Source organism: Clavelina lepadiformis, chromosome 5 (assembly GCF_947623445.1).
Source record: "Clavelina lepadiformis chromosome 5, kaClaLepa1.1, whole genome shotgun sequence".
NCBI classification, from domain to species: Eukaryota; Metazoa; Chordata; class Ascidiacea; order Aplousobranchia; family Clavelinidae; genus Clavelina; species Clavelina lepadiformis.
Window position 1 is genome coordinate 8031379 of NC_135244.1, and position 16639 is coordinate 8048017.

Consider the following 16639-nt stretch of genomic DNA (forward strand, 5'->3'; position numbering starts at 1 on the left):
TGCAATTGCCCACTACAGCGTACTGTTTTCTACTTTTCTTTACAATTATTGATCTTAATTGAAAGTCATTTGTTCAATTGTTTCACAACCAGTTGCAATAGGTTACAGTTGCGATGGTCTTGTGTTACAGCGTTCGCACGGAAGAATTCAGCACAATCACTATATGAAACAATTCCAATCATATTAGGCCTTGTAATTTTGTCATATGTTGAAACAAGTATGTGATGTAAAGTCATGTTACTATTAAAACTTTTTCCGCAAGATTTTACGTTGCAACAAATCAAAAACGCTATATTCAAATATATTACCTGGGCAAAAGGTGTGACGATCAGGTCTTCAACGACGTGTCTGTAAAATGAGGAAAACAAGGTAATTGCAGCATTAATTCGATTAAGTTCACTCGTGAAGTGGGTCAAAACTACTCGGTTATACTTAACATGTACAACTGCTACTAGATAAACAATTTGCACAACGTTTCGTACAGCAAGTTGCCTTTAAGTACGCTCCATCTAGTCTAACAGGTACGATAGCTTACGAGTCACCGACGACTGATGAAGTACGTGAGCCCACTTTGGGGGAAGGCTGGTCAAATTCGTTGTCCGAACGATAAAGAAAAGACTCCCTTCGTTGGCTGTGAGGCATATTAGCTGGATGAAGTATCATCCCTGGTGATGCTTGAGCATCCATTGGACTTCGCATTGGTGACATTCCATTTTCCACGTCAAAACTGCAACAAAAATGCAAAAGTTAGAACTACAGCTTGCTACAACTCTAACTGGTTTAAACCTGTTTGCCTTTGAAATACAAACCACGCAAAGCGAGCTATCTGAGTAAACGAAACCATATCAAACATGTTTTAAACGTATTTAATTATACGCATGGAGACCCAGATCACCGGTTTGTATAGAAACACGCTGCCTGCTATAACGTCAGTGGTAAACACAAGTTCAACCGCATACGGTCTGTAAAATCTAACCAAAAGTTGTTGGAAGCAATGTTGGGCAAAGACGCCCGCGGATGCCGCATTGATTTTGGCCTAATAAAAATGCTCCTGGTCGGAATGGAGGTAGCAGTGTTCAGAGATTCTGGTGAGCTGAGTCTAGCTCTAAGCGGCCTCAGCACGTCCTTGACTTCCTCTTTAAACTCTTTTTCAATCAGTTTCTTGTCGTTTTTATATTCTTTTGGATGTTGTACATTTCCTTTCTCTTCGATTTGCACGTCCACGTGTACGTTGCTCGTCATGACGGGCGCCTTAGTCACTGCAGGTTTAAATTCTTTTAATTCGTATTTCACCGCTGATGGGTAACTTCTGAGATAAGCAAAAATCTTACAATTGGTTCAAAACTGAAGATAGAAGAAAACAACATTCAGTTTGGAATTTCGTCGTAACACTCTTTCCGGCAATATCCTCCAACAAAGCCTAAACTAAAGCGCTACAAGGCAACTAACGCGGTCCGCTAATCGTTGAAGAATTTATAAATTTTGAACTACCATTTGTGAAGAAAGACGTTATAAACGCCACCCCCTACGATTTCATAAAACAGCATTTAAACGCGAGCAAGCATTTTATTGCGAAAATATTCCTGAAAAGCTCAGCGGGTATGAAAGCCAGTGACTGGACGGCGCAGTCGATTTATAAAACCCTTTCTATAATGTACACTCGTGGAACATGTGGTAATTTCGTGACTACATCATGGCTGTATACGTGCTCTTTCTTTCTATTATTCTGCACACGGGAAATGTTTAGTTCATTTTTCATGTACAGAGGTGTATTGCATCAGCGCGTTAAACAAAAGTACTGTATAATGTAGTGCGTCGACTACAAATGCCAGTTTTAAGAGGAAAGCTGTGACAATTGTAGAGTGTAACTTAGCTTTTCTATATTAGCACTTACAACCTCAATCAACGAAAACCAAGTTTAACTAAGAACTGGTGAAGTGCTTAAAAATATGCTACAACTACAGTAAACCTGCACTCGTACTACTAGCACTATAAACATAACACTCCAATCTTATTTGCTTAGCCTCAGGCGTTCTGTCGTTGTCACTACTGCACTTTAAAAGGTCGCGCAATTGTTAAAATTAATGAAGCCTAGCTAACTTTACCTATCATATTCTACACATATAGTTGTTTGTAAAGACTCGAGCATTAGCTCTCAGTACGCAAGAATGTATAACAAGGCTGTAAATTTGGGCTTAGCAGCTTGGCTCGTATCCGGTTTAACTCATGCAACAGCGTTTGATTGTCCAACATTGCTGTTGCAAAATGCACGTTTACCTTCTAATGCAAGGCTTAGTAAGCTTTGCTCAAGACCTAGATTTGCTGGTGTTGATAACGCCTATACCTATCAGCAGCTGCATCAAAGCGATTTGTTAAATTAACAACATTCGATCTTAACTCACTGTAATCTGTCAACTGTAACTGGAAATCCTTTCCTAATATATCATTTGTTTGCCTTCTTGTTGACAGGCCATCAACAGTTACACTTCAAGTATCGCAAAATCCTCATCTACTATAGCGCAATTTTGGTTAACTTTGATGAATTTTATTAAAACGCGTTTTAATTAGCAGTATTTCTTACACAAAAGGGCACAATGTTGTGACTGCCAGGCTATGTAACTTGCGCACAACAAGTAAATGCGTGGACTATTTTTAGCGCAAATCATTTGGCTGGTGCATACAGTGGAACGTTGGCAGGACTTGGTGGGCGATAATGCGCAGGATAATACCACGTCATCGCTCATCAGTTCACTACGTCTTAACTGCTGTTTTAAACGTTTCTTGCGATACTAGAGCTGATGGTAAACCGGGTTTGCCAAATTGTTTTACATTACTGGTATGCAGCTTCTTCGCTTTATCAGTTTCGCAGTTAGTACCACATTAAATTACAACATCATTTGTTGACGTAAAGGCCATTATAAACACAAACTGGCAACATTTAGCCTGTAATTCTATTCGAACGAGAAACCTAAACGAAAGAACAGTGTGAAAACAGAACGTAATTCGCTCTAAAATTGACACTAGCCTACGGCCGCCACACGACTGCTCGCTGTACTTGTGAACAGTTTATACGTTATCGCTCCTGTTTTTCAAAACCAGTACTTCATAGAATAAAGTGTAAATAAAAGCTGACATAGCCAACTACGATCAACATGTCACACTTCTTCGCTGTTTGTTCATGCCGTTGACTACGTAACTAACGAAAGAAATGATGGAGTGGAAAGTGTTTTAAAGTTTGAATTTCAGCACGACTTTGGAGTATAACCTTTAAAACGACAGTAATAATTCATGGAACTCAAAAAAAGGAAGCAAGGGCAAAGCATTCGGTACTGACGACGTACATGCCTGTAACATGAAACTGCAATCTAGGCTTGGACTATTTGCCAACCAAGGTCGGACGTTTGTTTATCCATCATATGTAAATCACTGAATCGCTGGAATGCGTATCAAATAACAGTGAAACACCAAGAGATAAGCAGTATGTCTTAAGGAGTTATAAGGTAACCAGCAATTTCATCTGATCAAAATATATGTTTCGTTGTTTGACCGCATATAATAATCTGTAGCTTGAAATTGCAGTTAAATGTGGCGCACTACCACATCAAACTTGGTGAATCACCAACATAAGTTAAAAATCAAAGCCAATCTACAGTATTTACGATGTTGTGTGAAGTAAACCAAATATGTCAACTCACAACCATACCGTGGGCAAACTGTAGGGTTGGACTCCATTGTAATTTACAACTGCCAACACTGATTTTAGAAAAGTTGTCTCAGGGCAAAGCAAAGTTGTGCCCGGCGCCCTGGCATTCATTACTTTGAGAAGACAAGAGAGGGGTCTTATTTTCATTTCATAGCCCATACATTGAGCAAATGCAAACCCTTCTTGTCATAACTAATACAAACAGTGCACAGGCTATATAGTTAATATGCACATCTTCAAAAGAAAATATCAGCAAATGACTGAAACAAAACATCGGGTTGTACCTTTTCGATTCCCTCCAGCAAAACCTGAGTCCAATATGTTTTTTGCCAAACCTAATGTGCTAAAAGTCTGTGCGAGCCTTTGATAAACTCCTGCCCAATTTTGCATATAGGCTATGGCTATACCGACGAAATCGCGGGAGCAATCGAGTGGCAAAAAGTCGAAAAGTGCAATCGAATAACGAAGTACTGTTGTAACTGAAAGAACGATTACAGAAGAGAATAAATTCGTTCGAACAATTTTCTCAGTGGTGCGAACGTGAATAGCTATATACACAAAGTCTTCATTGCTAACCGCAGAAGACTAAAACCTTGGGCAAACATTCTTACAGTAAGTAAATTTGCGGGATAGAATCAGGCTTTCATAAGTAATTAGGGCTTTTAGTGAGAGGAAAGCCGCAAATAAAGTTCATTTATACTATAGAACAAGAGCTATCGCGGTTTCTTAAAGCAACTATGTATGTGAATTTTTCGTTCTCGACATGATGGTGCCGGCAGCCAAAGTGTGCTGTCGGTCTATCGGAACAATAACCAAAGAATTGCTTGAAAATCAAAATAAGAGAATGGCTAAAAAGTTTTTACGAGAAATTGACTGAACGTTCATTGCAATTTGTAAGGCAATCAGTCAGTTCACAATCAACAAGCATTGTTCACTTCTTTTCCCTTATCCGTTACTTTGGTTTTAATGCAAGGTAATTTAATTTAATGCACACTTTTAACCGCAAAATACAAATGAATAAACGTGTGAATAACAGTGTCGAAGTATCACGTGCTATCGCAAGGTGTAATTTATGCTTGTAGAGCAGTCAGCTTGCGTATGACCGGTTTCCATTAGACGTCTGTGAAAGACTTACAATGCTACCATTCCGAACATTGATATTGTTCAGCGCGAACATGAAACAAATATCATGAATATTGATCGAAATAAGTCTGAAGAAAATATGGCCAAGAACATATTCCTATAGCTATAGTTATAGAAAGTTAGTCTTACAACAAGATGTATACAAAAGTTAATACTCACTTAAAGGAAAACACTTTTTTAACCTTTGGCGTTGGCGTCGAAATGCTATAAACAAGATTAAGTGGTACAGGCCGCATTTTCTGCTTAAACATAATACTGTCAACTCAGAAAACTTGATACTGCTGTTTAAACCGCACTTGAGCTTTTTTTGCAGAAGCAGTCGGTCATTCAAGGTGTCCAAGTTCCGGAAGCTTTACGTACAGGTACCGTACTAGCGCTAAACATTCACCATAGGAACAGTGCAATATCCTAAATATGAATGCAAAACTTAAAACTTTGGTTGGTGAATGCTGTTGCAGGTACTGAAAACGGTATAATCCACAAAATAAAACGAGCTTGTCAACCTTCTAAGATAGAACAGCAAGATCCAATTCAGAATTCAGCATGAAACTAAACTAAATTTGCCTGATTTTAGCTTATTTCAAAAAAACAAGCACTGAAAATTATACCAGTTTTTCCGTTAACGCTAACTTACTGCTGACGTGGGGTGTGCTTGCAACTTTCCCCATGGGCCGTTACAACGCAATGTGACAACTGCAAGCGTTCCACGATTCATGCAACTGTTCCAGAAACAATAATATTAGCATATATGTCATTGCAAGCCTCACGGGAAATCAATCTTTCCTGTCGTGGCGCCATGTTTACATGACACCAAGTATAACACAAAAAACGCTGCGCAGTCATCCATGGTAATTTGCCAAAGCATTTTAGCCAGTATTTGTTAGGTCGTCTGCATCCGGCATCCCAGTTTCTCACAATTTTCACTCGCATGCCCGGATCTAGATTCTGGAAGTAACGTCACAGCAGGAAGGCCATACTGCATAAGCTGAGCATGCTGTCCAGATTTCTAACAACGTTAATGATACACGAAGTGATAACAAATGAGTAACTACAACGTGACGTAAGTATTTTGAATATAAAGAAGATAGGGAAACTGATGAAACGTAGGAAATCGCACTCATTCGAATACGCACAAGCGGGCACACACATTTTAAACAGTCTCAACATGTGCGTGCCCCGGAGTATGCTTGAGCACATATGGATTCTTCAGGCCGAAATGGTTCTAGTGAACGCACTAACGCAGGGTGCGGTGACGTAAAAACGAAAAAAATTCTACAGTATTGTACCTGAAGGAATCCAAAACTGCGAAGACTAGAATAGATTTGTATCTAAACATTGCAAATAAAAATATACGGATATCTAATCAATAACTGACAGCACAAAGGTGAACTTCCTGTGTACGTCATACATAGCTTTCCCACATAGCAATCTTGTCCCATCCGCTACACAAACGCCAGGAAAGGCTCCGCTTTTCGACTGTAAGTACGAGGCGAAGCTCGCACAGAACCCATTTAATATTTTTAATTTATACTCCTCAGTTTTATACCCCTTCTCCCAACTGCAAAGCGGCCAATTGATTTAAAGAATGCCTCTATTGTGTCCAAGCATCAGTTACGCCCAGTAAGTAAATTTTAAGTAAACACAGTATTACTTATATGAAGACGTCCATAGCTAAATGGCATTGACAATGAGCTTGCCATCATTTGCTTACGGTAAAATAAAAATAACCTAAACAATATATAATCCAACGTACAACCAACGCATAAGCCTAGGGCGATTGTGAATGAGCTTAAATAGCTGTCAAAACAAATCAACAACAAATCAGTATGCCTTTAGCGCTTCTTGCGGCACAGCTGTAAAACGCACGGTGGCGCCAGCGTGTTACAATGGCAAAAAAAACACAATAATTTATGTTAATGAACATGCTCTTCCTGCTAAGATTGGCATTATGGTTCTATTCGTGTTTGCTAGCTTTAAAATGATTGGTAACGAGTGACCCTATGACTTTAACGCCGTCATAACGACCCGAGCGCATATTTACAATACGAGACAGCACGTGAGAATGACGTCATCGTGAGTTTATAGCCTAACTGACAAACTCATTAATCGTGGTTTACGTCTAAGCATCGGAGCCTGTGTCATTCAAAATCAATCACAAAAAAATTACAGTGTATTGTTGAACTTCGTAACTACAGTATAGAAGTTTACTACGACGTTTCATGTCAACCTTTACCCAAAGAGCACAAATATGAAATGTCATGCAAAATCCGACGAAATACAAGAATACAGTGAAATTTGCCTAAAGTGTCAATGCAAATGTGACCCCAGCACACGGATATGTAAATAGAACAAGGTATCGTTCGGCAACAAGGTGCAAAAGTCCATTCCGAGCCGTAAACAAGGTGGCGGTCGAAAATATTTGACAAGAAATCGTTAAATGTTTTCTTGCAAACCGATCAAAACAGAATATATTGACTTTAGTACACTATTTCAAACTAAACCGGAAAGACTCTCCAGGGTTAGTGTAATTTTAATTAATTTCTGAAAGAAGCGACGTGAGTTGCGAACCAGCTTGTAAATCACACAGCGGTTTTCCGTAAAAAATTGTGCCTAATAAATATTTACGCCGAAACAAATAAGCTTAAGTTTCGATCATACAATGCAATTTCAAATAACAGCCCTATTACATCGAACGATATCGCACCTTTTACCGAAAGCAAGTAAGTTATTATACGAAGAATTCCAACGCTTGAAAAGAATTAGATTGAACCTTACCGTGACCTTCTTTTCCTGGGCTCCGGACTGTCATAACTTCCAAAAAGTGGAGTGCTCGGACTGCTGCAGACTTCGCGTCCGGGAATAGGTATCGGTCTGGAGGAGTTCTGCATCAAGATTGGACTTCTCCTTGTGACGTTTTGCTTGCGATTATTATGCTTATTACGAGAATGCAGCATCTGAGCGGCTGCTGAGCTCGAACGGGATCTGCACTTAAATCCGCTGGAGGATACATTCGGATCGTATAGGAGTGAAATTGAGGAAAAGGATTCGGTAGGATTTTGTTTGCAAACGCGGGAGGGGGTGTTCGAATGATTGTGAGTGACGGTTGTTGAGGATTCGGTTCGCATCGCAGCACAGTCCGCAGATTTGTATAGGATTTAAATAAAAATATATTTCTATCGATTAACCAACAACTTTCAAAACTGTGAAAAGTATTTCAAACGTTTCAAATAACTTTTAGCCTGCAGTACTTCCAGAAAATAAAATACCAATCCATTTCCAGTGATAACTACATAAACTACATAAATCATTCGGGTACTTGACTCCACTATAGCAACATTTCCAGCTAATTTTCTTAGCAACCACAACAAAAAAGAACATAGCTTAGATATCTAAGAATGAACTTATCTCTTTAAACTTGGGGAGGAAATACCTCTTACACCTGATCGACGGTTTCGCTGAAGCAAATCTGTGAGTAATTAAGTACTAAAGGAAGCTACAAGTGTTTAAACAGCACGGGCTAAATGATTGCGCAAATAAAATCGTTTGTTCTGGTAACATGGAAATGCAAACTGTTCGCTTAGTTTAATATCTAATATAATCGACGTCACGCTACAAAAATCTATAGGCTCTGCCTTATCATAAATGCTTACTCAATGAGAGCGACAACAACGTAATAGATAACACACTACCTCTACAGAGGGTTCATAAATTTCCTGACGTCAATGCAAGCAGAACGAACAATGAGGGACCGGGCAGATTAGGACGAAATCGTTAGTTATCCCACGCAAATTTCGACTTCTCACTAGCAAACATGGGCGGCGATTTTTAAATCGACTATATTGCCTGTTTGACGACATAATTTTGTGTGGATGACCACAAATACATGACGGTCGCTGGAAGCCTTTTCATCAACGATCGTGCTCAATGCTTTCACCGTTTGATCGTAATCGTATAACAAAGCGTTAATGAAAGATCCATATAAAAACTATACGAAAATTTTCGGTGTGCTTGCGTCGCTCTGTGAATCACAATGAGCCTAACCAAAGTTGATGTTATCTTTGTAAAAATAACCATTAAATAAAATAAGCGCTATCACTATACACACCTCAGGCCTTTAACTGTACCAAAAACAGTATAGTCTGCCTGTATTTCAAGTGCATCTTGACAATCAAACAATACAAATGTTTAAATCCTAACACGCGTTAATGGACTGTAACCACACAACATCACAAACACGGCCGACACTGCTCTGGTGACACCAGCTGAAAAGATAAGAGCTACGCCCACGTTGTGATCAAATCGAGTTCCGCTTTAGGATAAAAGCAGACAAAATGTTGTTCTTTCTGCTCTCGAGTTAGCATTTTTATTGAACGTGGTTAAAACGAGCAGAATCTAAGTGCCCTTCCTGTGTTTGTTCCTACTGTACGCTTCGATGCACTTTTAGCCACTCGTGTGATGAGTATGTAATTTGACCCGCTGCTTATATTCGGGTCCTTGACAACTGACTAGTCTGGCAATCTCAAAAAGTATTAGCATTGTTTCAAATATTACTTGCTTTATTTCATTGCAAAGACAACCACACTATATCTTGGATCCCAGCCTGCTGATTTCTTTATGTCTAAATCACGAACCAAACTAATATCACTGCTTTCTGATATTCCTCCGGACATCCTGGTTTTTTATCCGGCTCCTTATACAGGAAATCATGGGTAACTGCAGTGGCTCGTTCGTTAATACCTTTTTTACGCTTAATAAGCCCTGACTTGAATATTAAAACAACCATGCGATTCTGACAGTTCTTAGAAGTAGTTAATTTATAACAGAGCACAAGTCGCGAGGCACCTCTTGCCATTAGGGTTCACTTCGATGGGATTTGTGACCAGGCTGTTTCGCTCTTCAATAATTAAAACGAGTTTGACGTATATGCAGTTAATGAATCTCATACTACAGCTGGCTGCGTCATCAATGACATCTCACTGAAATGTACTTTGAGCTTAGCCGTTAATTGTCTGGCTATCAACTGATATGTAAATAACAGATAACACTGAAACAATTAAACCAGTAACGTTGCCTGGTAGTCTCGTTTGTTTCGGAGATACGCTTCAGGAAGCGAAAGAATCCGTTAAATAACCTGCATAGCTTAGTCACACACGTAAAGCGGAGTCAGAATGCTGCCAGAGCCCAGAGGCGAAAGGTTATTTGCACAAATAAATAACGCAAAAACCACCACTGAATACCCCAAATTTAACGTTCGACCTTATAACAATCAATTAATGCGATAAGGCCTACCCATACGGAAATGCGCCATAAACCTCGACAAAGGAAACGGCAGTTAAGCCAACAAAAAAATTCATTCGTGCCATCTAAAGAAAACACTGTCATTATGAAATCCGGACTATCTATGTACCTATCGCTTCAGCAATGTCGTAAGCTCAACATTCTGCTTATCTATAAAAACAATTTGGAAAACTTATGTATAGGTATCAGGGGAATATCAGGAGCTGATACAGTATACTTCAACTATTTAGAAATTAATTAAGATAGTCGGATAACCCTGACAGAATATTCTTGCTGGTTGTCGCCGTTTCCAATTTGATTTGTATTTCCAGATGCGCTATAACTTAATTATGATTGAGTGCAAGACATGTATAAATTTAAATTCTTGTTGCGTGTTTAAAGTTTTTATTGTAAACAAAAAATGAAATATATAGCCAGTTTGCTCCTTATAAACTAAAGCTCATCAATAGCTTTAAACTGGTTTCGATGGCTAAGCAAAGCTTGTATTTGCTGAAGTTGGTAACAGCTCTAATATACGTTATGTAATTCGGTTTTACGTAACTAGTTTTGCAAACATCCAACTGCATACAAAAAATGTCTATTTGCCTAAACGAGTTAACAAACTATACGGAAAGCAGCGCCTTTATATTGCACACGGCAATGTCGACGACTGGATAACAATTAATAGCACAGTGGTCTATGCAATCGATATTATGGCAAAATAACGACAGTTATACAACAAAGCTTTGATGTAAAAACATGAGCCAGCTAAAATGTCGCTTAAAATACAACATCGGATACTGTTAGAGTTGAATTAGGAAAAAAATCGATATTTATTATCAGAAAGCTCTTTTCCCCGACATACTTTAAATAGCAGGATAGCATTGAGAAATAAAACGCCTTATTACATCCGTCCGCTGTAAAATTTGATTTTTTTCTTCAACTTTTCCGTTGTTTAAAGCAATGCAGGTTGCTTCAGCAAGTGCATCAATAACGCGAACACCTGATTTCAGCGTAGCCTACGCAGACAAGTAATGCAGAACTGAAGAGTGAAAGTAGAAATACATAAATAAATTCACGCTAGTCCAAAAGAGCAAACCTATAAATACACCTTGGCAAGGAAATTATTTCGGAAAATAGTAATGGGAGAACAAACAGAAAATGAGGGAGGTCAAACATGTCGATTCGATTTCAAAACTTCTGCAACGTCAAACCCTAACAATTTTTTGAGTCGTTACAAAATCTTACGACAATCTGATTACTAGAGATCATGAAGTTTCAAGTAATCACTGACAACAACGCACACATAATACTATAAGCAATGAAACTTGGTAGAAGCCTGACAGCTGTGCAAAGTGTTTAAAAGGTATTGACACAAAAGACATAAAACAATGTTAACTTCAGACAAACCTCGGGGCAAAGCTTTTTCACAAATAAAAAACGAAAACCATTACGTCGTCATATAAAACATTCTAATTGCATATGGCTTCACAGAAATCATACGACCGTTTTCTTGCAAATTCAGTTTCCTCTTACTGGAACTTGTATATGTACCAGAAAGTACACGGCGACACTCTCTGAAGCCCGTGGCAAAACGCAAACGAGTAAACCTGTACAAGGCAACGGATGTTTACTGGCATATTCCAGGAAATGCAGCCTGAGCACGAAGGTCGGTATGTTAAAGTTAAGCCAAGAACAACTTCTGAAACATTTTTATAGCGCAGACGTAACTAAGGTAAACATAGCCACAAAAATTTGCTTCCCAGGCTGCTTATATATCAAAGCAACAAGTCTGCCTCGAGATTGACCTTGTCCCATAGCGCCCTCGTACGACCAACTTTCAAAGGACTAAACGTCCGAAAAATTACAAGCAGCTTTTGGTTAAGAGCTAAGAATTTAAGAATTTATCACACATGAAAAGCTTTATAAACAAGTTCGACAAGGGAGCCTTATTTTCTAACTCCAGCTGATGTAGGAAACAAACTATTTTCATTGTGGCATTTCACGATTGTTTTGACCACAACTAACACATTACTGTAATACAAAACATTCAGTAGCTATATGTATGAGTATGCAAGGAACGTGATCAACGCTAGTAATTAGTCATTATTCGTGTATGCAAAAACTGGAGCGTTTAATTGACAAACATGCATGAGTAAGCAAAATGTTATTACGTGTATTCCAACACTAACACCTGTAATGAAAGGAACGGAAACTAAGAACTGATGCACAGCAAAACACACGCCATCTAAGCAACTCGGATTGTAACTTTTAAGAGAAAATCAATGTTGCACAGACTAAGGTTTTGTTTTAAATTTTTTCAGTGTATCGATATGTTTAAACGTGTTATTGCTGTTCAGTTACTTCTATTTTGTACCCCTGCTTCACAACAAGCTCGTGACCAAGCAACAGCGATAAAACACTTAACGGTATCTTCATACCTCAAAAAAATAACTAAAAATGACCATCTTTATCACCTACCAGATCCACGAATGACGTCGGAATTGGGCTTTCCCCGCGGAAGAATGAAGGAGGTTTGGATGAAGACTGCTTTTGTTAGTTACTGGATGTCGCTCGGTTGGATGTTGATGAAATTCAATTTCTCCGTTCAAACTGTCTTCACTTTCATTTCCGCTACTGTTGCTTTGCTCCTCTCCCGCCGATCCACCTCGCACCATTATCGGAACAAATCCGAGATGTTTCTGCTTCATCGGGTGACGGGATAAATGATTCTGCTCGCCGTGCATGAAACGATGATTTCTCATGGTGACGGAGGAATGTGAGTCCGGAGAGGTTGAAAGCGGAGAAGGTGGAACAGCAAAATGTTTTCCGCCTGGTACCGGCTCCCCATTTGAGCGAAAAAATTGCTTCTTCGGAATGTGGATGCGTTTCGGAGAGGTAGACAAGATGTCGGATTCGTTTGAGTCCGAGTCTGTGAAGTGGATCGTTGGAACAATTGAAAGGGTGTTGGGAGGTCTGGCAACCTGGCTACAACAGGAGTCTTGCATCTTCTTTAGCTTTCTTACATAGATGTAAATACAGTTTCAGTAGCTAAATAAAATGCTTGGGCTTGCTTGGTACGTTGAGAACAGATTTTAAGCTATTTCACAGAACCTAAGTAGTATACAACATACTCTACAAAAAATCAATGATTTTGTAACGTTCATAAAGTCCTAAGACAAACTGAAAATATCTCAGGAAAGGAAAAGTGTAAGGACAGTACACGTCGCTGTACATGAGCAACACTATAAAAAACAAGACCTAATGAAAATGAAAATCCAACGATTACAATCGGTACGATTCTTCCATATATGGTCTTACTCCTTGAAATACCTCCCAACATCTGCGCCCTCCCTGATCTACAGAGGCTGCTCCGATGCAATTTTTTCTAGGTCAATTGTTATTAGCAGACACAAAGAAAGCACGGTTTGCGCTAAAACCGCATTAACCTGACAGCGTGGCAAAGAATAAAAAAGCTGATATGGGAGAACTAAATAATGACCGTTTCTCGGGTACCATCACCAAACTTTTAATACTGTAAACGCCTCAAGAAACGTCTATATTTACGTTTATACGCTGGGAACCCTTTATCAGTAATCTTTTGGTAGCTTTGGCAATTTTTAGCATGTTTAGGCGCAAGACGTTTTATCTCTGTTAAGGATCTAAATCTATGCACAAATTTTATTATCCTCGCTACAAAATTTTCATGCAACGAATCAAACGTGACTTACAAGGATTTCTCAATCTCAGCGCTAGTTGCTAATCAATTATAATTGAAACGGCGAGCAAAGAATAGTGCAACGGGATTGGTGGAAACCTGACCGATCACCTCGAACTTAAAGGGAAGTCAGTATTCCATTTCCCAATACAATACTTATTACTTACCGTATAACAGCTTGAATTGCGCCATTTCTAATCTTCGACCTTTCAACGCTTACGGATTTGCATTGATAATACCGCAACGATTTGAGTACTACTATACATTTAAGCGCCTTGAGAAACAATATAAACAGGCAAGCCTCATGCCACATATTAGCATAACCGACATTCCCTGTTTTTCAGTTTCCATGGCATTGTGGTGACCGGAACTAAACGTTCAATGTTTGCTAAAATTGAAAATGAAAGCGTTACAAGAACCCAAGTAAAGCAAAAAGGACTGAAGTTCGTAGTATGTTAGTGCCGTAACCTTTCCGAATTTGAACGTAGTCGCTAATGTTTTTGGAAGTAGCACTGCGTAAATCTGTGTTGACTATATCTAACCAAACAATACTGAGGTTGCTTTGTAGTACTTTTTTTTTTTTAAACGCCTTAAAATATCAATGGTGTTTGCTATCCACAAGTTTTTCTATCTATCCAGTCTATTTGCGTCATTCATCGACCAGACATTTTTTGAATTCAATTACAGAGATTACACGCAATTAAGATCGTGCAGATACTAAATTAACGAGCAGTTAAACATAAACTTTTAATTACTGGCTATTGCTTGCAGTCTCAACGATGTAAACCGAAAATAGGACGAAAAATAAATTTCCGGTCATTTTCCTAAGCGCTATTGCCACGCTTAAACCAGATCAGGATTAACCATGAATACACCAATGAATGAATGAGTCACTGGCTACGCATTAAACACTTGACCAATCCAAATTTAAACGCATCCTTCTTCCTGGTCATCAACATAGTTTCTTGCATTTTCTATGGTGAGCTTCATTGAGCAAGCTGTTTTCATTGAAGCAGCCTTAAACTACAAATCGACCCCTTCGAATTAAGGAAGTTCTTTTCGAATATTTAAGCAAACAAAACTTCGTGATTACAAATGCGTTTGTCTGTAAAATTTTACGGTTGCTCTTTGAGGCGCCTATAGCTCATGCCTAACCTAATTCATACTTGAACTATGGGGTCTGGCTTTTCGCTCCGCTGAACCTGTACATCTGACAACATTACACCAAGCGCTCAACCGTTACCCGACACCATGTAATTTAAACGACTAGATCACGTCATAAGGGTAGAATAAGGGCCCTGTTGAGGCGAAATGGAACGGCTTTGGTACAATGACCGTTATCGCAGTGGTCCATTGAGACCTCGCGTGAATTACGTGATTCAATTTTTATCCGTTCAGATTGCCGTAACCAAATACCCAACCATTTCAAGCAATGAAATTGAGGCTGTTCAGTAAAATGCCGGCAAATATTGGCTTCATAAGCATCATCATTTTTTCTAAGAAACTGTATATAAGCCTATTTCCGGAAAACAAAAAAACACTTGCATTATGCCAACTCAAAACCAATAAACTTTTTTCCGATTGCTTTTTTAAACATTTTGTTTTTTGTTGTGCTGGTATGAAATGCAACAAGTACATAATTCAATGTTATATATCCTGCAGTATAACATACGCTTAGCAATGAATCAAAAATTTTGTTTTTTATAATCGAAAACTAAGTTAAGCTAATTCGGTATCTGCATAGTGATATTTGGCTTAAAACAAGATTTTTGTTCTCAAACATAACAAACTAAAGGAAACGCTACAAAAGCTTTAACCTTAATTTTCTCATAAAACTGAGTGTACTTTCACCGACGCTGGGCGAAGAAAACGAACTTAATTAAAACTAAGAAACAATGACACGCCATTACGTGTATGATTCTACGTGTATACAATGCTGGTCTCAAAAAATACGTCATGTGACTTTGCAGCTGACACATGCTCGTATATCACTGTCGTGTTAACCCTGTTTCAAAGACCTTTTCCTAAACCATATTGTTAAGTAATTAAGCAAACAATACTTCAAAGAATTTACACTTATCAAGTAGCTCAAGTAGCGCACTCAACATGTAGGGTAACATGGCTCAAAGCGTTCGGTATTCAGAATCCGCCTAACAAAACAGTAATCCGGCCATAACGTAAAGCTTCGTCGTCCCACTTGCGGTGCCTATATGCTGTCGCAATATAGTGCCATCACGTAAAAACGACACACTACTGACGAAAGTAGTTAGGTAATCCAGTCTAACGCCAACCTTACGTCACATGCATGCTGCTGTTTAAGACGTGACAGAAACATGCAATGAATGAATGCCTTCGCTCTCAGCTAATCACACGTCTGTCTTTTCCGCTTGGTTTGTTACGACATGCGTTCTAAAACGGGGAAAAACTCCTTTGGCTCAAAATAGCAATAATTATGTTTTGCAGTTTAGAAGAAATCAAGCGTTTCCATAAAAAGGCATTTTCGCTTACTGGACTGATAGTTCATGCAGCTAAAAGTAATTATAACCAAACATGTACTCCTTGAAAAGTCTCATTCGAAAAGTTTTTGTCTTAGTTCTGTTGTAAAGTCATGATGTCGTTACGGCAGCTGGTAATGAGAGAAACAAAATGAAACAAAACACACATTGGACCATTATATAAACATATACCTATTGTCCAACGAACGTGCGTCGCTTACGTAGAACATCAATTCGACGCTAACAATAACAGAGCGCGCACCCCTTCCGATTGGTTTCACGGAGCATGCGCAAAGTAGTTGC

General features: G+C 38.8%; 1 protein-coding gene across 9 annotated transcripts in view; it reads right to left on the reverse strand.

Annotated features, from left to right (window-relative positions):
- The window catches only part of LOC143460843 (3',5'-cyclic-AMP phosphodiesterase 4C-like), a 52398-nt gene that overhangs the window by 15935 nt on the left and 19824 nt on the right, over nt 1–16639 (reverse strand). For 4 of the 9 annotated variants that reach the window (XM_076958492.1, XM_076958488.1, XM_076958490.1 and 1 more), the window contains 2 exons: nt 536–727; nt 309–348 (listed from right to left, as the gene is read on the reverse strand). In XM_076958492.1, coding sequence (XP_076814607.1) covers nt 309–348; nt 536–727 — 232 coding nt within the window. Of the gene's footprint in view, nt 1–308; nt 349–535; nt 728–976; nt 4632–5005; nt 6558–7621; nt 10456–12604; nt 13266–16639 lie in introns of those variants that run through there. The other 5 variants (XM_076958495.1, XM_076958487.1, XM_076958489.1 and 2 more) reach the window with 5 other exon arrangements.